The sequence below is a fragment of the Mustela nigripes genome, chromosome 9, assembly GCF_022355385.1.
Source record: "Mustela nigripes isolate SB6536 chromosome 9, MUSNIG.SB6536, whole genome shotgun sequence".
Classification (NCBI taxonomy): domain Eukaryota; kingdom Metazoa; phylum Chordata; class Mammalia; order Carnivora; family Mustelidae; genus Mustela; species Mustela nigripes.
The window spans coordinates 78,003,742-78,031,025 of NC_081565.1; the positions used below are offsets into that span (position 1 = coordinate 78,003,742).

At 42.7% G+C, this 27,284-nt stretch overlaps 1 protein-coding gene across 1 annotated transcript in view; it reads right to left on the reverse strand.

Annotated features, from left to right (window-relative positions):
* Positions 1-27,284, reverse strand: part of TMC1 (transmembrane channel like 1) — a 384,878-nt gene that overhangs the window by 40,290 nt on the left and 317,304 nt on the right. The window contains exons 14-17 of the mRNA XM_059411859.1: positions 21,996-22,102; positions 19,753-19,851; positions 3,739-3,881; positions 23-167 (exon numbers count right to left, since the gene is read on the reverse strand). Coding sequence (XP_059267842.1) covers positions 23-167; positions 3,739-3,881; positions 19,753-19,851; positions 21,996-22,102 — 494 coding nt within the window. The remainder of the gene's footprint in view (positions 1-22; positions 168-3,738; positions 3,882-19,752; positions 19,852-21,995; positions 22,103-27,284) is intronic.

The window sequence follows — 27,284 nt, forward strand, 5'->3', positions numbered from 1 at the left end:
GTCTTGAAGTTGATGTGTTTACCTTAAAGTTCATGGTGATAGAATTGAATTTGTTGTCTGCTGTTTCCGGGTTGCCGATCAGGTAGTCCCAGCTCGTAAACATCTTCCAGCTGAAGTTGAATGTGTTGTCTTCACCACCCCCATCATCCCCGATATTTTTGGTCATCCTATAAAAACACAGGGTTTAATACAGCCCCCTGGATCCACAAAGAAAGGGAAAGGGTAGGGAGTAGCAAAATAGTACAATTACAGGCAGCCTGAAGAAGCAGTATCCTGAAAGCATGTATTTTCAAACGAAATTTGTTCTTAGGACCAGAAAACAAAAGTTGATCTTCAAATTTTGGTTTTAATTCTTTAAACTGTTCATTTTCCAGGCCTTTCGAGATTAAAAGACTGTGAGGCGTTGATGATTTTAACAATTAAACAGGTCCTACAAAAATATGTATTTTTAATTTGTTTTCCTCAACTGTTTTCTTAGCATCATACACTTGGTTCTTAACCTTTTGCAGGATAAGGCTCTCTTCAGAAATCTGACAAAAACCCATGGGTCCCTCCCCAGGAAAAAAAAAAAAAATGTGTATACCCTTAAACTTCTAGGAAGCTTTAGCTTATTTCCAGACCCCCATGCAGTTAGGAATGAACTATAACCCAGTGACGGTCAGGAAACTCCTGCATAGCAACTCCCACCAAGTATCTCTTCCCAAAGAACAGACTGAATGCATCAAATTTCTCCATACTTTACAACTCTTGAACAAAAATCAAAATTTTTATACAATGTTCATGCCAACTGGTTACATATATCCTAATCTACATATTTTAATATATAGAACTGATTAGAATATGTGTGTGTATATGTATACACACACACATATTTTTTTTTTTTGCTTGGAGAGCTTAAAATGCATTTACTTACAGTTTATTTCAGTGGTTAAAGATCTATATTCCACTCACTCCACTTCCTTTCTTTTCCCCTTATCACTATAAATAGCAAAATTAAAATTTCATATGATACATATTATAAAATGATCCCATAAGGTTTTGGTTTTCTGAGTATTCCAGTGCTGTGGAACCAAAAAGGAAAGAAGAACCATGCCATAAAGCTGACATTATAGGTTGGCAGGCATCTCTGAGGTGGCTTACATCCCTTACTATTAGCTTCACTCCTTATAGAGGTTTATGTATTTTAAATGTGCAAAGTTATGAAAAAATCACCAAAAATAATTATCCCTTACATCAGTCTATCACTTTGCCCTTTGAAATGGTGTCCGTACGTATCACCATGTTTTCCCTTTCTCAACAACTGAACAAAAAGTCAAGGGAGTTAATATTATTCTCTCTTTACAGATGGAGAAGCTAAGGGTTAGCATTATGAAGTGATTTGCTGGACACTTTCCAGGAATTAACCACAGACGTAGGTCAAGGGCTTAGGCTCTCCGACTTCACTCTGGTGCCCAAGCTAGGCCCGCATGAGATAGGTTGAATCACATAAAATGCCTCTTTGTAGGTCAAAAGGGGTTGAAATCCAAGATTTCCACTGGTTTAATCGAGGGAGAAGATTACTTCATTCATATGCCACCATCCATTTCCGCACTCTCACTGAGCAAAGGGCAAGGTTTCGGGTCAAAATGGATGCTTCACAGATTGAAGTTTCGAATGGAGCTTCCCTGGCAAAATTGTGTGGCTGTAGACAGCCTCCCAGATAAGGGAGCATGAGCTGGGCGAGTCCAGAGCACTCAGCATGCAGCAACTGACGAGGAAGAGGGGAATTCTCAGAGAAGGAAGGAAAGACAAAGTGCAGGACTGTAGGACACTTCTGTTCGGAGGGAGCCCTGATACCTATTAAATGTTCCATGGACAGCTCTAGCCCTTGCCCAAATGCACATACCTCTGAACATTCTTCTCTCTTCAAGGAGGCTATAGATCTGAACCACTGTGTCTATGAGAGGCAACCTCCCCGTATCTGTTGCTTTGTTGGGAGGCTGTAGAAAGCAATGGTTGCATTCATGCCTTTGCCTCAACTTCTTGCCTCGGACCTCAAGTTTACATCTCTGTTTACATGCTGGGGTTATTTGGTCATTTTATGGATGCATGTGAAAGATTTTAATTACTCAAATAAGTGACTCTATAAATACTAAGCCAACAGAGTCACTGTAATGCAGCCTCTGCTCAAAAGAAAGTCAGGAAGAAGAAGGGGATTGAAAGGCAGGTAGGAAGCAACTCTCTAGAAGCTCACAGGATAAGCCTGCTACACAAGGGGCGAAAATTACGGCAAGGGCTATGCTCTACGGAACAGCACATATTATACTCTAGAGAAAGGAGAAACTGCAGCAAATATTTGGCTGCAAAGGCTAACACCTAATACAAGGATAACATCTGCATAACATGAGGACGTAATATGTATATTATATTCTATATTGGCCACAACCACTGTTTGCTCCTTAGTTTACAGGCTGTTTCTTCAACTGAGCATCCTGGGGCAGGGATTTTATTTTGTTCACCATTAAATTCTCAGACACTAGACAGCCCTTCAGAATGCCCATAGTAATTGCCCATAGTAACTGCTCAATAAAGTTATTAAATAAATGAGTAAATATAGGAATTCTGGTTTTGGAAATCAAGTTAGCGCTTGACTGATAGACTGGCATCAAAACAATTCTCCCAAGACCTCTATAACATAACTGGCCCCTCTGATTTTAGTTTTGGCAAATCCGAAAGGTTAAAAGAGGAGAAACAGCATAGACTGGGGAATATGGTAATACTTTACCAGGTAGACAGATAGATACCTTATATTTAGGATCCCGAATTACATTTGGACAGGGAGATGAATACTGTGGATGTGGGGTCTTGAAAACTAAATAGGACAGTGTCCTCTGGTGGAACCAGTTCGGCAGAGACGAGGCACAAATTATGTCACAGACTATTCCAAAGAGCTCCTGCTTGGGGTAACCTGGACCCTCGGGCAGAGGTCCTTTCCTGAGATGAAGCAAAAAGGCCAGTTCACCTTGTTCACAGTCCAGTGGAAGGGTCGGGACTCTCGCAAGTCTCTCCAGACTTCCATGCTAGCTCAGAGAACTGGCTCATGGATTATGGAGATTAGTCATAGCCCCAGATGCAGGTTTCTGCTGTGTCTTTAAACGGGTTGTTAACACGTGCTTCGTCAGTTCTCTGAAGAAATTCTTCCCCATGCTCTAATAAATGTTCTTCCAGACAGACCATGATTCTGCAATTGATGGTGATGGCCTTGTTGGGGGCCATTCATTTTCTCTGTTGTACATGGTTGGGTTTTTTTTTTTTTCTTTTTGGTTGAGCGACTACTTTGGTTCTGTTTTGTTTTTTTAATGAGCACAGAATAACAGATTCTGCCTACTGAGCTGATTCTGCAACTTGTAAACCTCTTTGCACACAAAGAAAGGGGGGCCAGCAGCTGTTTCCTTGCCTTGTGTGCAACATGGAGTCACACCTTGAAGTTCAAAAAGGGGTGTCTTCAAAATCGGTTTGAACACAAGAGAGGCGTGCAAACCAGTGAGATGATCTAAAAGCCTGAGCTGGTGTTCAACCCTTTTGTTTGGGGAATGTCATAGTCTAACCTTAGTGTTCGTATTAAAACCACATTTTACCTCTTACAGATTCAGTATCCTCTCGACATAAAATAGGATAAAAATAATATCCCATCCTTAAATTAATACTATTTGATTCCAGAAATCATGGCTCACTTCCCAAGAGGCCAGTGAAACTTACGCTTTAAGGACAACCAGAAAGCTGTAGCCAATGGACATGATCCCCACCAGAAAATAGGAGAGCGGCAGCCTGAAATTCATCCATCCAATTGTTCGTTTATTGTCATAATATCCATAAAAGAGGATGGAGTATTGCGCCAAGCCCTAAAATCCAACAACAAAGCCACTTAGCAGATGTTACAAAGAGCAACTCAAAGAAAAAAGATTAACTTTTAAGAGAAACAACAAAATGGCATTAATTTTCAAACTTGGGAGTTGAGTCCTATTGTTTTTGCTTCGTAGAGCAAATGTTTCAGCTGCCACATTGATTGGCAGCCTCTTGGTTTACTTGAAATTCAGGGACTTCAAAATGGGCCAAATTTTTAACCAAATATAGGCTTGCTCAGCTGTGGAGCCATTACCGTGAAATGCCCATTGATTGAAACATCAAAACACACTTCATGGTGTCATTAGATTTACAATGTTAAGAGCTTGCTTAACATTTGGGGAGGGTCGGAAACGTGTTTCCTCAAAGTGTCAGGGCAAGTTTCCACTTCCCGTCACCTGAGCCACAGCTACATTGCGTCTGCCGGAATCACTGAGGCTGTGGGTCAGCTCACACTCAGCTCACTTTCGGCAAAGGTGAAAAGCAGGTGAGAGGTCAAGGGAACAGATCTGCACAACCTTGTGCGCATCAAGACTCTTAGAGCATTCTTCCAGAGCAAGCGTGTTTATTCGTGCAATTACGTGCTCTTTCCTTAATATTACCTGCCAGGTAATTAGAATTACCATCTCCCTAGCTATCTGATTAACCCTCTTTACACGGGGAACATTGGCATATTCTGATGCTCTTTCTTCTGCCATGGTCTTCATCTTTCTCTCCTCGAATTCACTGGTTTTCACTCTCAGCTCGGAAGCACATTTCTGTGTTACTACATTTCTACCGCCGCAGCTTCCCTCTGACTTCATCTCTCTGGCGGTAACTTGGAATTACTGTGTTTTGTGAAGTGAGACAATAACAACTTGCCAATGCGAGGCTTCCTCCGGAGATCAAGTGAGTCACGCTTGAATCTTAGAAAGCCCAATTGGCTACCTTTAACATCATTTATGCACAGCCAGGGACTTGACGGCCCACTTAAAGTGGGGAGGCAGGGTGGAAGAGGAGAAAGTCCCCCAGATGCTAATTCCCCAAAGGAAGATTTATGAGAAGCAATGGAGAAAATTGCCTTAAATGGAGATCATGCCTAGCTCAAAACAGAGGCCAAAAAAGATCTGGAATAATTATTGCTTTTGAGATTTGCAGCAAGTTTGTGTTTTCATACTGTGTAAGAATTAGCAGGCAAAATCTCAGAAGAAAGGAAGAAAATCTCAGGAGAGCTCATGGGCTTGGAGTAGGGTCAGGATGGAATGAGTGGGATATAGGTAAAAATCGAAGGGTCTCCCTGCACCACACCTGCCTTTGTGGGTTTTTTTGTTTTTTGTTTTTTGGGGTTTTTTTTTTTTTCAGCTCAAGAAAAAAGAAATCCTACCCAAAAGAAAAATCTGGGGCTAAAGAACTAGCAGAAACCTCAGACCGGGGAAGCCCATGGGCTAATCTCGTGACCCAAAGAAGAAACCACATAGAGAGGGATTGGCCAACTACCCAAGACCCAGCAGTCATCCCAGGAGAATCCCCCTCAAGCAGTTCAATGACATCTTCTTGTTTCACATGCATCCAGTTAAAAACTCGGCTTCCTCTCAGCTACTGTAAATCCAGTCTCCTCCACCCATCCCGAACCTTCAGGCTGGCCTTCCTGTCCCAGAGCAACAATAAGAGAGCCTAGTTAGGATAGGCACTTGCCTCTTGTCCGTTTTAAAGATATCCTAAAGTATTTATTTTTTTCACCCATGAGGACAACACACATCATTTTCTAAACTCCTCTGTTTCCCTGCAAATGACCCTTACTTCATTTCCTTGCTATTATTATCCCCATGCTTGGGGACAAGGCAATAACATCAATCAATACATTTCGTTGAACGTTTAGCATTTGCCAAACACGTTCCCTCAGCTCACAGGATCCCTACCAGAACCCTCTGAGGTTGCTCCTGTTAGGGGCAATGGGTCTTCCTCCACTCTTGGTGCTGCCTTCCGTGAGGGCAAGACCCCTCAATGTAACACTCTCAGCTTCTCCCCACTTTCTCATGCTGTCCCCTCACGCTAATCTGACAGCAGAGCCTGGAGGAAGAAATGGAGATGATGCAGGCCACCTCTCTTCTCTATCCTGCGACAGCACATGCTATGCCCTACCCCTGGAGGGAGCATTCTTTCCTGGGCTGGGACTGCTGTGTAGGAAGTTCTGGCTGTGAAGTGCACGTGCCCACAGAAAGATGCCGCATTTTTTCATATCAGCTTTAACAATAATACAGACAACATGTCGGCCTCCATCTGTCTAACGCTTTGTCTTATTTCTGATCAGCTCACAACCTGGTTAAACAAGGTAGTGGGTGTTATCTACCATGATTCCCCCACCCAGCAAAGACTCAACAGCCCTATTCCTACTTTGCACATAAAGAAACGGATCTTTAGAGAGGTTAAGTGCATGCTCACATAGCCGGCAAGTGACAGTCTGAACTTGAACTGGGTTTGTCTGATTCAAATCCATGTTCTTTATAACTCTACAAGCTCTATTGCTTCTCCTATGCTTTGCTTTTCACCCTTTATATCATGCTAGCACCATTCCTTCCCAGTAAAACAAAGACACAAAAAACCCTCTCAACCCAGTGCGGTCTTTTGACCTACGCCCCTGGATTAATCCATGGTGGTACCAGGACCTCTTGAGAAGGACCTGAACACCCCTTCTGAAGATTCCAAAAGGCCTCACCTCCACATACTTAAACATTACAACCAGATGTCACTTTCTAGTGTATAATGGCAGCACCGGGATTGAGAGACACCTCCAACACAACAGGAAAAGAGAAAGTAGATAGACAACAAGCATCTGGTGAACTTGTTAGGTTAGCACAATAGCTACTGAGCCAGACGGCTCATCTGGTATGTGTACCACTCAATGCTTGGCACTTCATAAATATTAGATGGCAACCCAAAGGGATAAGGTTCGTTTTGGGGGGGAATCCTGATGATTTCACAAAGGTTTCTTCAGTTTGCTTACAACTCCATGTGCCATCAAGCGTGTAAATAAAAGAGGCACTACTGAGAACACAACTTTAAAAAAGCTTTATCCAATTCATCTTAGTAGCATACTGAAGGGTGACTTGAAACAGCCCTCCCCTTACACCCCATGGGCCCCCCACACTCCACACATCTTTCCCTTTCCCTTAAAACTCCAACAGCAGACATCTGGAAGTGACTAAAATAGCAATGACTCCTAGCCTAGCCAAAGTTCTATTCAGTTTCCATGTCAGCGCACACGGCTTTCCCTGTGGGAGCACCCTCCCCCCACCAAAATCTGTGACAGAAAAGCCATAGTCAGAGCCAAGTTTCAAATGAGCACGAAACATTCCCATCCAACCCTGGGTTCCATGCTTGCACATTGTCTATTAAGAGTCTCGTTTCTGTCTAAGTGCTGTAGCTGGTCTTCGTTCACAGTCACCAACACGTTTCCCCCAGAAAGAGACTGTTGTGATGATGTTGCTAGGAATCGACTCGTGTATTTGTTTGGCTAAATAACTTTTTATTGAGAATTGACTATTTGCCAAACATGATGCGTAGAGGGAGTGAGATCCCGGATGGCTGAGGCGCCTGCAAAACATCCTCTTCATGACTATCTGTCACCTGACATTATATTAGAACTCCACCCCTTTAGCATCTCTCATGATGGCAAATAGGTCGTCACTGAGAAACACGACATTCCATCCCCAGGATGGTAAATGAGTTTCAGCACCCTTAGCAACTCTTTCCAGTTTGTAGTAACTGCCAGACCACGGTTTTGGGTGAGTGGGGAGACCCTGAAATCAAAACTGGTGGGAGGAAAAGAAGGTGTAATTTCTGACCATGCCTGCTGAGGGCATATGAAGGGAGAGGGCACCACACCGTGGCCTCCGTTCCTACCCTTCTCTTTACCATTACCAGTCATTTCTCTCTTAGCATTAAAGAAAGTTGCAAGTCTAGATGTAAGATAGGACGTGACATCACTTAATATCTCATAAAGCAGACAGAAGTTAGGAGTGAGAAGGCTAAAAAAACCCCCACCACAAACCTCAGCTAACTTCACAAGGACGGCAGCCAGTCCGGCACCTACGTGTACGCGCTGAGATCCTGCCCGTGACCGCCTTCTTTCCTTCCGCCCAGACTCCCCAAGCTTCCACCCCAAGCTTTGCTCACCTCCCTTTGCCTTTCTTTTTCACTGCAACCCAGATCTGAGAGTGTGAAACTGACACTCGATGGCTCTGAGCTGGGGGCATGTAGATTACAGAGAGGAAGCTAGGCTGAGTCTTGGCAGAACTTCTGGTTTTTAATACTTGGAATTAAGTACCTGTCTACAGACTGCAGCCCTGAACTCCCACCCTCAAAAAGCTGTGAAGTAGACAGTTGCTTCTAGTGCCCATCCTTAGATCAGCACCCTCGTCTCTTGGCCGCCTTCCCGGGGAACTCACATTGTTGGTGCCCTGTTCCCCTTTCTGGCTTGTGGATACCATGCCCTCTCTGCCAGGGCTCCCTCTTCTCTCTTGTCCCTCCAAGAAATGGACATTTTCACGCCTTAAGTGCCCATGAATAGGCATTTGAGGAAAGAAATGCTTATTAAGCATCTACCGCATGCCAGGCATTGTGCAAGTGCTTTACACACACGACTTTATTTACTTTTTAATACCAACCAGCTAGTTAGGTGTTAATACTACTATTTTACACATGACAGTTAGGAAGATCAGAGTGGTTATCTTACCAAAGTGGTACTGGGAATTACCTTACAGGTTAAGCAGCAGGATTCAGACTGAGGTCTGTCTAAATCCCATGATGGGAGTTCTTCTCATTATGTGACACTGCATTTTAAACTGTGTGGGCTTCCATAAAAAGCATTTCCATTTGTCCTTTCTGTGCCATGGTCCACAACTGACACTAATGTTGGGAATTCTAGCTAATGCCCAGGGCCCGATACATATCTTATTTCCCTTGGCTATCCCACAGAAACCCTGAACTCAAGAAGCTCTCCCAAGCCACCTCCTTCTTCCTCTCTCAGGGCATAACACCAAACCTATCTGTCATCTCAGTCAGTAACCTGGGTATTTCGTGATCTTCCCACCTTCACCTGTAAGTCACCTGCAGTTACTAGTTGAATCCTGTAGTTTTTGTCTCACGATCCTATGTGACTCTGATCCCTTCCCTGTACACCACAGCTATTCACAGCCCTCTCGTCCTCCATCTGATACCAAATCCAACCAAGTCCATCTCATATTCACACAGAACCTTCTGAAGGGAAAACAACCACATTTCCAGCCTATCTGACAACTTGCTGTGCTCTCCACTGCCTGTAGAATAGAAGTCTGACTCCTTCACAAGATGAACGAAACTGTCTTCCTTGAGGACACCCCCCTTTAAGATGCCAAACACCAGCTAAACCCCAGCTTTGCTGAATTACTCACGGGTATTGAGTGTATGACACCGTTTCCTGCCCCCATGCCTTGGTGCATGCAGGTTCCTCTGCCTGGAATGCTGTTCCCGGCAATTCTCCCCATTTCAGAATCCAACTTATTCCTATTCTTCCTTTAAAACCAGTTCAAACTGGGCGCCTGGGTGGCTCAGTGGGTTAAGCTGCTGCCTTCGGCTCAGGTCATGATCTCAGGGTCCTGGGATCGAGTCCTGCATCGGGCTCTCTGCTCAGCGGGGAGCCTGCTTCCCTTCCTCTCTCTCTGCCTGCCTCTCCATCTACTTGCGATTTCTCTCTGTCAAATAAATAAATAAAATCTTAAAAAAAAAAAAAAATTAAAAAAAATAAATAAAAAAATAAAACCAGTTCAAACTACCTCTGTAAATCCTTTACTGACCCCTCGACCAGAGCTCCTTGTTACTGGGAAATGGTTATTTCCTTCAGGTGCACAGAGCTCCACCTCATGAAATACTCCCCAGGCCCCCACTATCCCTCTACTCACTGCCCCCAGGAAAGGCAGAGGGACTTCTCAGATCCATACTTTTGGAATGAATTAGCTATAGTTGCCTAGCCCCAATATAACTTTCTTCCTGTAGGAAATAAGCTTTCCCAGGATAAGATGGCCCAATTTGGAGTCCCATATTGGCAGGCCCATTTGGCTAAGACTCTCAGATTAGTTCTCCCATTTGGCCCCCACTAGTAATGAATGTGAAATTTTGGTGCCCATCTGCCTCCCCTTTCAAACAAATTATTCATAATTCAAATGGAAAACAGAGTTACAGCTTTACTGGGTCCTCTCAGGTCTCCAGTAAACTGAACTCCAGTAAAGTGTCACACAGAATCCTCCCTCCCTGGGGCCTCCATGTGCCTAGGACACATATCTGTTAGCTTGAGGTTGTCCCATCATACGGCAATTGTTTGTTTGCACATCCAAATAAACCAAAAGGTCCTTGTGGGCAGGGAAAAAATATTAGTTATCTTTGCATTCCCAGCATCTCACACTCAATTTATGTTTGTGGAATGACTGAATGAACAGAAAAATTGCTTCTGGTGGTCATTAGCAATCCTCCGTGAGATTAAGCTCTTTCAAATTATCATCTAAACCACCTTTTTCCTCTTTTTCTTCTTCCTGCTACCCATTTTAATAAAAGAGAGTAAATCATTCAAGACAGTAACATGATGATAACAATCTTATGTTGGGATTTAATGAATCAAAACACCAAGATAGTGTCTGAGAAACACTAATGCTGCCAAAACTCCTCAATTTTTTTCTACTATTGCCTAAAAGTCTTAGAAAATAAGAAATTCTCAGTAGTATAAAATGAGCTTCTACATATAAGTTATTCCCAAATGGGAAAAACGGTCTTTTGTCTCATAAGGTGGAGATTAAAAGCATTGTATTATGGGGTTTTGTTGTTTAATTGACTGCTGGTCTTCTATGTCTGTCTATTAGTTCTGTAAAGTAATGAAAAATGAAGCATCATAAATTCATATATGTGAAGGGATGTACCTGGTTATATGGATATAGCCCATACTGGGAATTACCTTACCTCATTTTATCTATTTTTAAAGGAATTTTCAAAGAAATGAAAATCAAAAAAAAAAAAAAAAAAGTGGAGAAAATAAACTATTTGAAAAAAAATGAAGTTCAGAAAATTTCAATTCTACATGAACAGCATATATTTTCTTTCAAACATTTGAGATCAATGAATGTAATTGATTTCAAGTACAGTGTATAAGCACTCTACTGGAGGTCCATGATGCTGGAATGTGGGACAGAGTTTTTACTGAATTGTTTTCAAGTGTTTGCAACTTTAAATAATCTATTGTCACAGAAGACATATCAGAGTCAAAATCTGGTGCCATTTGTTTGTTGGGATATGGTGTAATTTAATAGACTGTGAAGTTCTAATCTGACTTGATGGCTCAGCCTTTAATCTATTAGGTTGGCAGCTAATATTTACATATCAGCAAATTCCTACCAGGCAAACTGAGCTCTTCCAAAAAAAAAAAAAAAAAGTCTTAGTCTCTCCTCTTTCTGATATTGCGACAAGGGATGCTCTCACATATCGACAGATTCTTCCTTGATGTCCTCACATCCAATTTCCTCCTCTCTGTTTCATTGACCTTTTTAAGTTCCAAGTTTGATATTGTCACCACGCACCCACCACTCAGCTGAATTACTTTCACCTGCTCTGAGAAAAAAAGAGTCAGGGCCCAGATTCCAGAGGGCCCCCTATGTCTTGATACCACTGTAAGGCCATCCACCCCGATGCCCCTTTTTCTAGTTTCAATAACCTCCAGTCAGTGCCTTGAGTAGGTCAACCTTCTCCCATGACAGGTCCTCTGACTCGCTGGGCTCGTTTTCTAGAATGCCTCTCCTCTCTCTCAGATTGGGAGCTGAGACTGATTCCTCAGAACTGAACTCAAATCCTACGTTCTCAGAAGAATTTCTGCTCTCCCCTCCCTCTCTCTCTTAGGCTGCACACCAGGTCTCTCTGCTACACGTTCTCTTGATACTGTTTATCTTTCTTCTGTGGTACTTGGCACAGTCCTGGTGACATTTATTTTTGTGGCTATTTGATTGCTCTGCTAGACTTTCAGTGTCGGAGGGCAGAGAACCTTGTTGGGTTTTGCTCACCTTTGCTTGGCGCCTGCCACACTGCCTGGCATCTGACAAACGCAGACTGAGTGTTCACTAAATTAATGAACAGAAGACCTGGTTCTGTGATCGCATCCAAAGAAGGGATGCTGTTTTTTTGTTGCAAGTGTGACATCGGGATCATAGGCACCCTAAAGTTTGCAAAAAGAAAAAGGTCTGCTTTGGTTTGGCTAGGTGCAGCTTGAGGGAGATGGTGAAAACCAGAAGTGGTGGCTGAATTAAAGAAAGCATGGATGGACATGAAGACCCTAAGGGACCAGTGTCACCAGTCTACAGAATAAAAGGACACCAAGAAATCTAAAAGCAGACCCAGGGATCTCTTCTGCCACAAGCTATCAACTTGTAGGAGTAGCAGAGTAAGAGGCCTATGAGTGAGAGCGGAATTTGAGATGCCATTTCTCTTAATCAGACCTAACAAGCCTATTACTCCAGAGATACCTGTACTGGACATTGAGGAAGTAAAGCAAATATGGGAACCAGGACTAAGAGCCTTTGGCTGCCACCAGTCCCAGCACCACATGCCTGAGCAGCACCCACCCTGTTCAGTGAAGTCTTCTAGGGAGTCTCACTACAGATACAGAGAAGATCCTTACCCCTTCCAATCAAAGGATCTCTATTCCAGGCAAGAGCCATATGTCTGGGTAGGACTTGGTAATCTACAGGCTTAGCTTTGTCCCCAAGAGGCTTAGCAGTCTGGCTTGGGGTCATACTTTTGCTGTAATCCAAAGTTTGTTTATCGGGGCACCTGGGTGGTTCAGTAGGTTAAAGCCTCTGCCTTCAGCTCAGGTCATGATCCTAGGGTCCTGGGATCGAGCCCCACATTGGGCTCTCTCCTCCGCGGAGAGCCTGCTTCCTCCTCTCTCTCTGCCTGCCTCTCTGCCTACTGGTGATCTCTGTCAAATAAATAAATAAAATCTTTTTAAAAAAAAAAAGATTTTTTTAATCATCTAGCGTCAGTCTCTGCCAAGCTGGCCCTAAGTGAGGCTGAGACAATGCTGGAAACAAAGAGGTCATGCTGGTGATTGGAAGCTTGCTGAAACAAAGTCAGAGCAGCACAGCACATCAGTAACAGTTCTGATCTAAAGCAGAGAAACCAAGTCACATTTTCAGAGCCTGGCAACACACAGGTGTGCTGCTCAGAGAGCATTCAGGACGCGGCCTCTAGATGCCACCACTTTGGATCAAGCAGTTGGAACACAATGTGCTAGTCCTGAGACCATATCCTCCCAGGTGGCCCCTGATCCAGAATGATGAGAAATACTGGAGCCAGTGATATGGGGTTTCTCCAATGGACATACTTTGCTTGGAGATTCACCATTTGACTGGCCAAGCCCTTTTCCAGAACCGTACTGCAGACTGAAATCCTCTCCCTTCACGGGAATGAGGCTAGCTTTGCCAACTGGAGACTCTTCCCACCTACTTGTGCTCCCTTCTCCCCACTCTTGTTGGTAGATATTTTCCCCCAAAACATATCCTGTAGCTAATATTATCTTGATGTCCACTTCTTAGGAAACCCAAAATGAAGGGTATTTGCCCCTTCAAAGTAGTACTCTGTGCACTGAGGGTGGTAATATAATTGGTGTAGTCACTACAGAAAATGGTAGGGAGGGTCCTCAAATAATTAAAAATAAAAATACCATATGGTCCAGAAATTCCACAGATGGGTATTTTTCTGAAGAAAATGAAAAAGTAACTTGAAAATATATTTGTACCCACCCCCATGTCACGGCGGCATTATTTATAATAGCCAAGATATGGAAGCAATCTAAGTGTCTGTCAATGGATGAATGGATAAAAAATTTAAAAAGTGGGCTGTGTGTGGGTGGGTGTGTGTGTGTGTGGGGTGTATAATGCAATATTATTCAGCCATAAAAAGGAAGGAAATCTGGTAGCAGTATGGACGGACCCTGGGCATTATGCTAAGTAAAATAAGTCAGACAGAGAAAGACAAAGAATGTGTAATCTCACTTGTACGTAGACTCTTAAAAAAAAAAAAAAAGGGAAAGAAAAAGAAAAAAGAAAAGAACAAGCTCATAGATACGGAGAACAGACTAGTGGTTGCCAGAGGCAGAAGGTGGGGGATGGGCACAATGAGTGAAGGAAGTAATAAGGTACAGCTTTCCAGCTATAAAATAAACAAGTCATGGGGATGCAATGCAATGTAGAACTTGGAGACTACAGTTACTAATTCTGTATTGCATATTTGAAAACTGCTAAGACAGTAAATCTTAAAAGTTCTCATCACAAGAAGAATTCTGTAGCTGTCTATGTTGACAGATGTTAACCAGTCTTATTGTGGAGATCATTTTATGATATATACAAATATTGGATCATTATGCTGTACACCTGAAACTAATATATGCTGTATGTCAAATACACCTCTGTAAAAAAGGGGGTACTCCCTGAAAATAAAGATGCATTTGAACTACTGAAATATCCCTTAAAAAAGATGTTATTCCATATGTATATCACAAAAAATATCTCTTCTAAATGTGGCCAGTACAATATGAGATGAAGGAACTTCAGAGAACTGACATATGTCTGCGAGGAGACACTGTCGCTCTGGAAGATTATTATTTAGAAGAACAGTTGCTGCCGACAAAATCAGGAAGGAAGCTGCTGTTTGAAAACATTCGGAATGTCTGCGACAGTTTCCTCTGAGGACAGACTTCAAGGACGATATACAGTGCAAGTGAGCAGGGCAGAAAGAATCAGCTTGGGGTGTGTTAGAAGTAAACCTTCAACGTGACATTAAAATCAGCCCCATTTTACTTGAATTTCAGTACCTCCTTTAATTACCTGTGCTGTGTTTGGCAAACTGACCAACCTCTCTGAGTCCAAATTCCCTCAACTATAAAAAGATTGTGGGGCTCCTGGATGGCTCAATTGGTTAAGCCTTTGCCTTTGGCTCAGGTCATGATCCCAGGGTCCTGGGATGGAGCCCCGCATTGGCCTTCCTGCTCAGTGGGGAGCCTCCTTCTTCCTCTCCCTTTGCTCCTCCCCCAGCTTGTGTGCACACTCTCCCTTCTCTGTCAAATAAATAAAATCTTTAAAATAATTTAAAAAATAAAAAGATTATTTTTTAAAAGATTTTATTTATTTATTTGAGAGAGAGAAAGAAGGTGAGGATGTGTGGGAACACAGCGAGAGGGATAAGCAGACCCTGCACTGAGTGTGGAGCCCAACGCAGGGCATTCTGGGACCCCAAGATCATGACTTCAGCAGAAATCAAGAGCCGAATGTGCAACCAACTGAGCCACCCAGGCACCCCTATAAGAAGATTATTGATCTTCGTGGGGCGCCTGGGTGGCTCAGTGGGTTAAAGCCTCTGCCTTCGGCTCAGGTCATGATCCCAGGGTCCTGGGATTGAGGCCCGCATTGGGCTGGCTCTCTGCTCAGCAGGGAGCCTGCTTCCTCCTCTCTCTACCTGCCTCTCTGCCCACTTGAGATCTCTGTGAAATAAATAAATAAAATCTTAAAAAAAAAAAAAAAAACTAAACAGCCTATAGGATGTTTAAAAAAAAATTATTGATCTTCATTCTGAAGGGCTGCTATGAAGATGAAATTTAATGTATGTGCTCACTTAACACGATAGGAGTTAACTGTCATCTTCTGTCCCTTCTAGGGCTTCCTCCCGCCAACATCTATGCTGACCAGCAGAAAAGGGGAGGCAAAGTTCACTCACCATTTATCCACGCGCAATGTACAAGATGTTCACAAGCTGGAAAACTGAGCGCATTTCCCTTTATTCACAACTCAAATCTTTACCCAAATGATCTCACCGTCTGATGTCAGCTCAAGCTGCTTCCAAATACCACCTCAGCTCCTCCCTCTCGCTCACAAGAACATCAAAACCATAGACTTTCTCTCTTTATCATTCATACGTCATTTTGTGTCTCCAAGTATTTGCCAACGAAGACATCCTCTTCTTCTAACCTGAACTTGTTCTTCCAATTCTACTACTTCAAATAATACCATCTCTGCCAATTCAGTTCACAGCACACATACTAGACAATCGCCCTATTTACTATTTTAATGAACTATGTTTTCCTCCAGATTAGTAAGCCCCATCAGGAGGTACTCAAAAACAGGATCAAAAATATGGTGCTTGGTAGACCGTGACTTTGAGCAACCAACCATACGACTGGCTAACCTAGCCAATATCAAACGCCATTTGCCTACTATTAATTAAAGGGAATTTTGATGAGTTATGACATGTGGGTTTTTTTTTTTAAGATTTTATTTATCCATTTGAGAGCGAGAGAAAGAGCAAGCATAAGTTGGTGCAGAGGGAGAAGCAGACTCCCCACTGAGCAGGGAGCCCAATGCAGGGCTTGATCCCAAGACCCTGGGATCATGACTTGAGCTGAAGGCAGACGCTTAACGGACTGAGCCACCCAGGTACCCCAAGTTGTGACATGTATTTACAAATGACAGAGCACTGAGCTCCTGAGATACTTTGGGGGCTGTGGGAGCTGTCCAGAGAGAAGTCCCGAGTCTCCAAGAGGAGACTCCACCTCCCAGCCTCCACCTCAAAGGACACTTCACATCATATAAGCTCCTCTGCCACAAGAGGTCATGCTTGCATCTCTTTCACAGTGTTCTATAAATCCTTTTCTGCTTCTCTTCACCTACATCTATACGGCATTGCTTAGCTGAGCCAGTATGTTAACCTTCTTGGATGCAACAAACCAACCCATGGTTTAATTAGACTGTTCGGGCACTTGTTAGCTCTGCCCCAGGCCTGAAACATGTCTTTTCCCCTGGCATCTCTGGCTCTTCGGAAGTGCAGAATTCTGTTTTTAGGGAGCTCAAGGATACCCAGTAAATGATTTCTTCCATGATGCCACAATAGAATTCTGTGCTGTCCGGTTAGATCATCTTACAATACAGGGTGGGCACCTCTATGAGGTCATTGTTCAGACACCAAGTAAAGACCTTGGGCAAAAGTAAATACTGAACCTATCATCATTCTACTTGAGAAGCTAATTTGCAAATTGTGTGTCTATTATGAAAGGGGAAGACTGGATCTGTTTCAACTCCCTCTCCCCACTGAGATAGCTATGACATTGAAGGGAGTCGGTCTGTGTTCTGGAAACAGTGAGAATGCTGTTGTAAATCAATGCAACAAAATTATTGATAGAATACTAAGCAAAGAAAGAATACTAGATTAGGAGCCACTCAATAGCTATAAGACCCTGAACATGCTTCTGGGACTCAAAATTTCCCTCATTTTATAATGTGAAACATGGGATGGAAGAGCTCTAAAAGCAATCCTATGTCTAAAAATCTCTTATTTTATGATACAGGCCAAATAATTGAGTGGTTACAGTATGCAGAAAAATTAAGAAATGCCATAAATGAATAATAGCACTTTGATGACTTTCTTTTTTTTTTTTCTTGACCATTTATATTCTCTTACTGCTTTACAACTGTTTTTAGGCAGGCCTGGAATTATGAAGGGAAATGAGTATCACAGACTACTCCAGCTCCTGCCTTCCTCTACCTACCTGCAAGTAGTTCACCAAACTGAACATGAGAGAGCTCTCAAAGGCAGTAATAAAATCCAGGTGTACCCATTTATTGCCCAAGCCCTCTCTCCTGGCCTCCTCCTGTATCCACCTGTTAGAGCCTCTGGTTTGCCCCGAGAGCCACCTTCCTCTTTGCTTTCCTCAGCTGACTAATATCTCTCAAATCCCTAATGGACTTTGCCCCCCAACTTTTTTATTTCGGTTAACTGACAAATTTCTAAGTGCTTAAACCCCATTAAATAAATATTTACCAAAAATAAATAAATAAATAAAACTTTTGTCCATTCTTTCAGTTCTTCTTTTCTCTAGTTAGACTCAAACATCAGAAAATGCCAATGATATTATTAGTTCTTGTTCTTATTAACCAGACTGGAAGTTTATTACCTTGCTAATAAGAAGCGAATGAGATGTAAAAGCAGTTTCAGGTGAGCGTTGGTAAAAAATTATTTGAAATTTAGAGAGAGGGGAGGGAGGGAAAGAGAGAGATGAATGGGGGGTAACAGAAAGGAGAAATAAAAGATAAGTAAAATCTAACTCAGAGGTCATATCCTTCACAAATCCTAGACCTTCGCAGGCAAAATTAACAACCCCTAACTCAGGGCTCCCCTGTGTCCTTTTCTTTTTGTCTATTTTGCTAACGTACTATATAACATGTGGTATTCTAGTTGACTGACTATCTTCTACCCTCATGAGTGCCTTGAGGTCAAGAATCATGTCACCTGTATCTTTGTAAAACCAGTGCGTGTTTACATTCAATAAACTAATGTTGAATTTAAATGAAAAGTGAACTATCAGGGATGACTGGAGATTCCAAGTGCCACAAAGATGGGGCTGACATCATGCCTTCTGCTCATTCTCTAGCTTGCCTGGCTTAGTCAGAGACCGGGAACCTTCCCTGAAGTTTACATTTTCTGGAATTGTTCACGTAAATTAATTTCTATGGCTCTTATCTCAAGGCTCTACAAATCCTCCCCTTATTCAGTATTGTCAGTCAATAAGATTCATGAAGCCTCTGTTGGCTGAGTATCATATAAGGGCTTCAAAGAACGTGTAACGGATATGATCCCCTCTTTAGGAAGCTCACAATTTAGGGGGCTTGAGGGTAGACTTCAAAACATCTGTGAAATAAACCTATGGCCATGAAGAGTGTTTATTAATTTTTCTCTTCTTCTTTTATTCCCCAGGCTTCATAAAATCTTATTCTCATTTGCAACTCTGCAAAAATTCCTTGAATTATCAATTCCCCAATTCCCACCTTGCTACTTTCTTATCCCCTACACTTTCAAACATCTCTGATCTGGTTGGTCTTTTGAAAGAGAATGTGTGGAACTGAGGAGCTGCCACAGACTTGAATCAGACTCCGAAATAATTTTTCAATGGGCAAAAATGAGTCTCTGCCGTAACCATAATCCCCACCCAGGGCAGCTCAAAGAGTACTACTATCCTTGTACTACAATCAGGTAATGCTCATACGGGTACCACAAGCGAGGGTACTCATTCTAGTATCATTTAGAAGTTAGAATCCAGTACTATTTAGTATTTAATATCTAGCTTTATTTCTTGAATAATTACTGAATAGTACTAACTATTCAGTAACACTAAATTGATTTGTTTAGGAAACAAAGAGGTTAATACAAAATGTCAAAGCTCTAATTCCCTAAGAGTCCTACAAGATTTTTCAAAAGGCACATTTGCAAACTCTCCCTTTGTTCTTTTTCCAAAGCCAGAGATAAAGGTATTTGTTTCAAGACTCTGATCTTTGAGTTCACCTTCATTCAGTCTATATTCCCATTTAATCATGTTATCATATTCTTTTTTTTATTATTTTAAAGATTTTTATTTATCTATTTGATAGACAGAGAGAGATCACAAGTAGGCAGAGAGGCAGGGGGAAGCAGGCTCCCCGCTGAGCAGAGAGCCCGATGTGGGGCTCCATCCCAGGACCCCGAGATCATGACCTGAGCCGAAGGCAGAGGCTTAAACCACTGAGCCACCCAGGCGCCCCAAATCATGTTATCATATTCTTAAGCCAATCCTTTTTCTCTCTCCCACCCCTCACTCCCTGCCTTCCTACCTCCCTGTCTGCCGCCCCCACCACACCTCCTTCCTTTCCTGCTTTTTGTTTGTTTGTTTGTTTTAGCAGGGGCAGGGACATATCTCTCTAGACGTTCAACCAGGCCAGAAGAAGAGGTGGCCATGGGGTTTCAGAGAGTTAGCAAAAATCCACCCTCCCAGCACCACAGCTGTGTGCAGACACTTACGTTGAAGTCGTACAACACACCAAAGTTAGCCGCAGATGCCTCTTCAGCTCTGGGAACTGTCTTCCTAGGTAAACTGCCATATGGCAAACCCCAGAGGTACTATACAGAGAAGCAAAGAAGGCAGTTAATAATTGGAAACAAAGTCTGAGCCACACATGTGATCACAAATGGTTTTGTTTAAAAGCACTTCTTACACATTTTCATGGCGACTCTGTGGGTCTCCACGTGGGGTCCCCTTTTCTGGGAATCGACTACTAAATCCAGAGTGAAGAACAAAGGCAGTGCTAAGAGCTCTGCATGCTGAGCTCAGTGGACCACCAGCAGTTGGCCAACCACATTGCCCAGACGCTTGCTAAGAAGCCCCACTACTCACCACCACCGCCAAACTGGTCTTTCTTAAGGGGAGGCCTGGAGAGAACAGAGGCCTCTGGGGAAACTAGAGTGTTCAAAACAACAACAACACAACAACAACAAAAAACACATACTACCCACATCTTCCTATGGGGCTACCTCCTAGGGGTGGAGGTGGAGGGAGATTCTGTCCTTCATGTTAAGGAAGAGAAGACTCAAGGGAATCGCTCATCAGTTTAAGGGTGTCAAACAGGAGGAAAGATTGCACCCTCATTATATTTGCTTTACCACTAATTCAGGTTTACTGCCCTCATCTGATGCTCCCAGACTCAAAGAGGAGTTATTAGAGTTATTAGAGGCAGAGCCAACAGGGGAGAGAGCAAGAACAGGGCTCCAGCAGGTGTCTTGGTGAGAACTGGAGAAAGCAGCCCTCTAGCCCTGGGGCAGATGCCACTTCTTGTGTAACATAAAAACTTTCCTTCCCTTGGGCTGGAGGTAGAGGATGAATGTGGCTGGAAGCCTGAGTGCCAAGCCTGCCCGGGCAAGGGCTGGAAATCAACCCCTCTTTCTACCCTCTGCACAAGAGGCACGGGTTTCATGGAAGCTTCTAGGCTTCCTAGGATTGAGCAGAGCAGAAGGCGGGCCCTGTCCATGCTGTCTCACCCCAAAGTCGGGGGCCGCATAGGACAAAGAAGATTAAGGTCTCAGGCTTGCCCAGCGACACAGGAACTTTGGGCAAAAGGGCATCTGCCTAGAAGGTATGCTGAACCAGGCTGGTGGGAGCAAGCAGAGGCAAAATGGAGCTTTGAGCTCCGGGGAAGGGACCAGCCTTGGCCTCCGGTGTTGCTGCAAAGCTAGCACGTCTTCCTTTGTTCTTTTGCTGGAGCTGGGAACCATTGCCTGGAAAACAGGATCCCTCTCAGCACCTTACACAAACCTGTAAGACAGCATCCAAAAGACAATACGCTTCTTCGTTCTAGGACTATATCCCATCGGACACAGACTGGCTCCCTGCCCTCTCTCTCAGGCATTCTGTAATCTCCTAGAGGTGGAGCAAACCAGCCACAACCTTCCATTTCCATGGCGGCTGTGCGGTGTAGGGGAATGAGCAAGCGTGGCTCACAGAACTTCAGAGACCCTGAGTCTGACACTACGGGGCGTCGTGATAGCCAGTGAAGGAGTTTCAGGGTTCCTTAGAGAGGTGGCCAGAAAGAAAGCTGGGGTTAATTTGAAGGTGATGACACGCATTCTGCCTCGCTGTCTGAAGTTTTCACTTGAGAGATGAACTCTACAGGACTTCTGATCTGCGTCCACGGTCTCCTAGCCCTAGAACCTTCCGAATTACTTCAGGGATTCTAAAACTAATGGATTAGGTTGCAAAATCTTGGGACGAAGGGTGCAATCATGGTACTACACCCAGAACAGCATTAAAAAAAAAAAAAAAAAAAACCTCACTGTGTTTCTTCGGATATAAAAGCTAAATGTCCTGAGTTGCACTAAGATGTTTTTCAAAGCAAACTTGGCAAAATAAATACAATTCACAAGGTGTGAAAGCCTTCCTTTTGAGCAATTAACATTTGAGCACAGAGACCATCTTGGGAATCTGATAGAAGCCATGAACCATTCCACATAAAAATGTATGTTTAAACATTCACACGGCATTTTATGTATGATTTCAGGAGGCTCATCTACCCTCTGGAGCAAGGATTAGGATCTTTGGCCCATGGGTACCATTTTGAAGATGAACGTTGTTGCAAGCACTAGGACTTCAAGAGCGGGTATCGGCCAGTTAATCGTGCTATTCTTCAAAAGAGAGAAGAAATTTTCTAGGACGGTGATCACATTTTAGCTTTTTATTTTTGGGGGGGGTAGATGAAAAGTCCAATTCTTACCTCTGGCAACATGATGAGGCTGAACGTCAGGATGAAGAGAACCATGTTGACCCCATACATCCATCTCAAGAAGAGGAAGTATGAGGCCACGGAGGAGCCAAACTGACCTGTCAAAGAGAACATGAAAAGGCTGGAAGGCAGGTCAGCACCAAGCGAGACAAAAGCTGTGTCTTGGTGCTTTCAAAAATTAATCTGCTCATCGCAACACACTGGCCCTTTCCACATTGACGGTCTTCAGCAGTCTGTTTCTATCCAGGAAAAGAAAATGTTCATTTAATGGTAATGGAAGTGCTCCCTGCTAGGTAGATACAGTTGCATAGAATGACTGTGACCTACACCTTCAGAGCGCACCCAAGGGACAGCAGCCTGGGGCTTAGCTAGGATTGCTAGTTGAAGAGCCCATTTTATTCCCAGAGGTAATAAGTGAATATTGTTAAGTGAGTGGATACCTTAAAGTGATTACAAGACCTGCCAGTAGTTAGCAACCATTATTGTTATAATCACTATACTTCTGCCTCCCTTCTCTCGGGCAACAATGCCCTTCTCCAAGGCCTTTCCCATATCCTTCAGGGACAGCTCCCCTGCAGACCCTCCAGGGCTATTTGTGTGTGCGTCACTGCCATGTTTTAGGTACCATGTAGGAGCTGAAGTTCATTCCCTCACTCTTCACATATTTAAAGTATCTTCTGTCAGGTATTATCTTAGATGCGAAACACGATGTCACAGGGTTATCACCCTAATGTAACTTACATTTTAGTGAGGTATGGAAACAACAGAGAGGCGGGAATTTTAAAAACAAATAAATAAAATATGTATCTATTTATCATTAATATATATGCTACATTCTACTATATATATTAAATGTATGTACAGTATATGTCATATTATACACTATATATGTATATTCATATACATTGTATAGTATCTGTATTTTGTAGGATATATCATATGCATGTAGCATATATAGGATATATATGTATTATATATAAAATCACATACAATTGCAGTATTGTAATAATTATAAATGTATGTAATCATTATAATCAGATGGTCCTAGAGAAAGGAGGTAAAATATTGAGAGCGTTGCTTCCGATTAGCTCGCTGAGAAAGGTGTATTAGGGCAACATCTGAGCAGTTGTCTCAAGCTGGACAAAGAGGAAGCAAAGCCCCGGCTGGGGAAGAGCAGCTCAAGTGGAGGAAAAGAGCGAGAACAAATATCTGGACACAGGCAAGAGCTCAGGACAGTTGAGGAACAAGCCGAAGGACTATGTGCTTGGAGCCCTATAAACAAGGGAAAGCGGTGACGGATGATGATGAAGAGACAAGCCAAAGCACACTGCATAGGGCCTCCTAAGAACAGGTAAGAAGTGAGACTTTTATTTTAAATTGTTGAGAAAGTCACCCAACAGGTGTTAAGTAGCTGGGTGGTGGGGGGGGGGCATAGAATGGGACCTTTAAATTCTTTTCAGCTTTGGGAAATGAATTGGGAGGGGACAGGGAAGAATGTGCCATCAACCTGCACATGCCCCGGGGGGAAGTGATCTGTCCAAATGGTATTTATGAGAAAAAAATTTTTTAAGTTTTTTTTTTTTTTTAATTTGACAGACAGAGATCACAAGCAGGCAGAGAGAGGAGGAGGAAGCAGTCTCCCTGCTGAGCAGAGAGGCCGATGTGGGGCTCGATCCCAGGACCCCGGGATCATGACCTGAGCTGAAGGCAGAGGCTTAACCCACTGAGCCACTCAGGCACCAAACGAGAAAAAATTTTTAAAAATGTATCTTAAATCAGAGAATGGAAGAGGAAGAAAGAACAGAAATTTGGAGTCTCAGGTTGAGATTTCATCTGATAACAAAAGCCACACTTTTTCTTTGATTATCACTTGAAGTTCAACATCAAGTAGCTAGTTTTCTTCCCAATTCCCAATGCCCCTAAGCAGTTGCCCAAGAAGAAATGATGAACACCCACAGCCGCCCACCCCATCAGGCCCTTTTTCCCGACTCATTCAGCAAAACACGTCCAGGGACCAATGGCTTTCTTGGCCCTCTAGCTCTGCACCGTCACCAGTGGGGAAACATTATTGCCGAAAGGAGGCTCAGGTGAAGCAAATTCCAGTCTCTGCTTAGTAAGTTAAGGCTGAGCTCACACGAGAGTCATGCTTCCCTTTCTGAAACTCAGGTCTATTCTGTAGGACTTGCCTTGCCTATTCCCAAAGCACAGTGACCATTTTTATAGGAACTTAAAAAAAAAAAAAAAGAAGTCAGCATGTAAATGGACATTTTAAAAAAATCAATTATTATCTAGTCTGAATGTTTGGATCCATTTCCCTTTGTAGAGAGAGGCAGAGCTCTACTGGATTTCTAAAAGCGTGTGGTTTTGATAAACATGCCCGCAGGAGCTGTAACCCGATGCACAGGTCCATCTGCAGAAAGGCGGCGCAGATCTGCCCTTCCCAGGCCATCTGATCATCCACCTGGCTCCCCCTGATTTCAGATCATCTCAGGGCCGTTATCTATATTCTCTGGTAACAACTGCCCAAGCCCCGCCACAGCCGGGTTCCCGTGTCATGTTTTATTGAAGGCAGGAGACTTCCTGCTTGCTAGTCATTATAGCTACTCATTAACTGAAGAAGGAACTTAGCCTCTAGGTATCTGGAGCAAGTTTTTCCTGAAACACCCAGACCTTCTGGTAGAGAGTCCCAAGCACAGGGTGCTCACTCATCCCTCCATCTTTCCCTCCTTCCTTCTTAAAGTTCTGCTCTTCTCATTGGCATCTACCACCCACCTTCTCCCAGCCTCCATGCACAACCCTAGCAAATAAATTTCTTAAACTGAATACAGAGTACAAATAGACCTAAAGGCAAAAAAGAGAAGCAAATTATAATGCTTCCGAAAGTATCCCCTCCCCCAGATATAATCTATATTCGTTATGCATGAAATATACTTTAGATTCCAAAGCTTTCAAGCTCCATTTTTTCACAACTATTTTATTGGAAGTAGAGAAGGAACCATTAAGCAGCCCCCCTTCCTTATTTTTTTTTACACAATCCTAAGTCTAAAGGAAATGAATTTCAGGAAAACAGATTTCATTAAAAGTAGTGATTGTACAAATGACCCAGACACAGGTCAAAAAGACCAAGAAATCCAGAAGATGTTGTTCCTTCTATAGAACATCTATCAAGGGCAGAGGACAGACATCAGTAACAAAAGAAAGATTGAGAAGGAAAGAACACAAATCAACCGGTTGGCATCCAAGCTCCACAGGACCTTTCCTGTCTCAATACAAAAATAAAAAAGGAGAAATCTTTCCTCTTCATATCCATTTATCCTAGTGGTTTTGTCTGATCAGAGGTAGGTGGCTAAATCTGGCGTTGACTGAAAAGAGAAACCTTCCTAAAGTGTAGCTAAGAAATCATAATTAAAAAGAACAGTCATTCCATGTGCTTAGTCTCCTAGATTAAATTGCTTTACTCTTGTAAAAAACAGGAATGGGGAGGGGTGCCTGGGTGGCTCAATGGGTTAAAGCCTCTGCCTTCGGCTCAGGTCATAATTCCAGGGTCCTGGGACAGAGCCCCACGTCAGGCTCTCTGATAGGCGGGGAGCCTGCTTCCTCCTCTCTCTCTGCCTGCCTCTCTGCCTACTTGTGATGTCTGTCTGCCAAATAAATAAATAAATGAATCTTAAAAAAAAAAAAAAATGAACAGGAATGGGTAGTAGTAGTAGTAGTAGTACTAGTAGTAACAGCTGACATATGTTGCTGGTCAATTATGCATAAACTTCAATTACTGTAAACTTCGTCAGCTCATTTTATTGCTCCTAGAACCCAGTAAGGTTAAGTGTTATTAGTCCCACTGTGTGGATGGGGAACCAAAAACAAACACAGCATTTGACTGAACCAAGACTTGACTAATGACAGCAACAGCTAACATTTAATGCATTTTGTTTCAGTACCTATTTTGATCTTGTGTATTAATTCCTTTAGTCATCATGAATTCCTGCAAGAAGAGAACTCCTATACTCTCACTGTACAGAGACTTAGGCCCGTGGGTTACACAGCTAGTAAATGATGGAACCAGGGTTACATAGGGAGTTATGTAGTGATGGGTAGTCAGTAATGGAGCCAGGACTCTAAACTAGGCAGCCTTGATCTGTAGGTGTTCGACTCCAAATCCAGATCTCTCTTAACCACAGTGGTATACTGCTACTCAAGTAGAATCGTAATAACACTATTATAAATTAAAAAAAAAAAAAAAAAAAAACTAGGGGCGCCTGGGTGGCTCAGTGGTTTGGGCTGCTGCCTTCGGCTCGGGTCATGATCTCAGGGTCCTGGGATCAAGCCCCGCATCGGGCTCCCTGCCCCGCAGGAAGCCTGCTTCCCTCTCTCTCTCTCTCTCTCTGCCTGCCTCTCTGCCTACTTGTGATCTCTATCAAATAAATAAATAAAATCTTTAAAAAAACAAAACAAAATGAAACTAGAATATACAGAGTAAATAAGCCATGAATGTGTATGCCTGAAAAAAACACAGGCAATTTCCACCAATCAGCTAAGGCCATTCACATTCATAAATTGGAACAGTGCCCAGAAATGACAAATTCTTTTTTTCTTTAATCTGACTAATAAATTCTGTTTCCATAATGAATTATTAATATAGTAAAACAGAGTCCTTGGTACATATTCGAGTGAGGCCTTTTAAGCTTATGCAATATTCTTGTTGCTGAATTTCCTTGCATTTCTTTTAAACTAAGGTTAAAAGTTTCACTTCTCCCTTTGGTTATTTATTATTAAGGCAAAGTAATTTATAGTCTGTCATCATGTATAATTTCCTCTTGAACAGATGGGTAATAAGACAGGCAGACAAATATGAGCATTTCTAAATGGGAAAAAAAAAAGACCAATTTAATCACCTGCTGTATGAACACAGTATAAATACCATCTCATTAGGCTAGGACATGAAGCATAGTTTCTTTCGAACTGTTCTAGGGGAATTAAATGTGGCAAATTTGATTTCCATTTTCTGCAGCTCTGAGGCCTATAGGGAAACATGAAGACATGAAACTTGAAGAAACTCTGTTCTTAGGGTTGTCTATCTACAGATCTTTCCAGTCTGAAAAATACGTCACTCACACCTTATTTTAATGCCACACTTTACTATTAAGAAGAAGTAGATTTCACTTCTGAGAAAGACTTGTCATCTCCAGATTGAAGGACATTCCATGATTTAATCCATGGTTTTGATAATAATTCTGGAGTCACAATGGATACAGACTGTATTTCCTGGGAGTACAAATACAC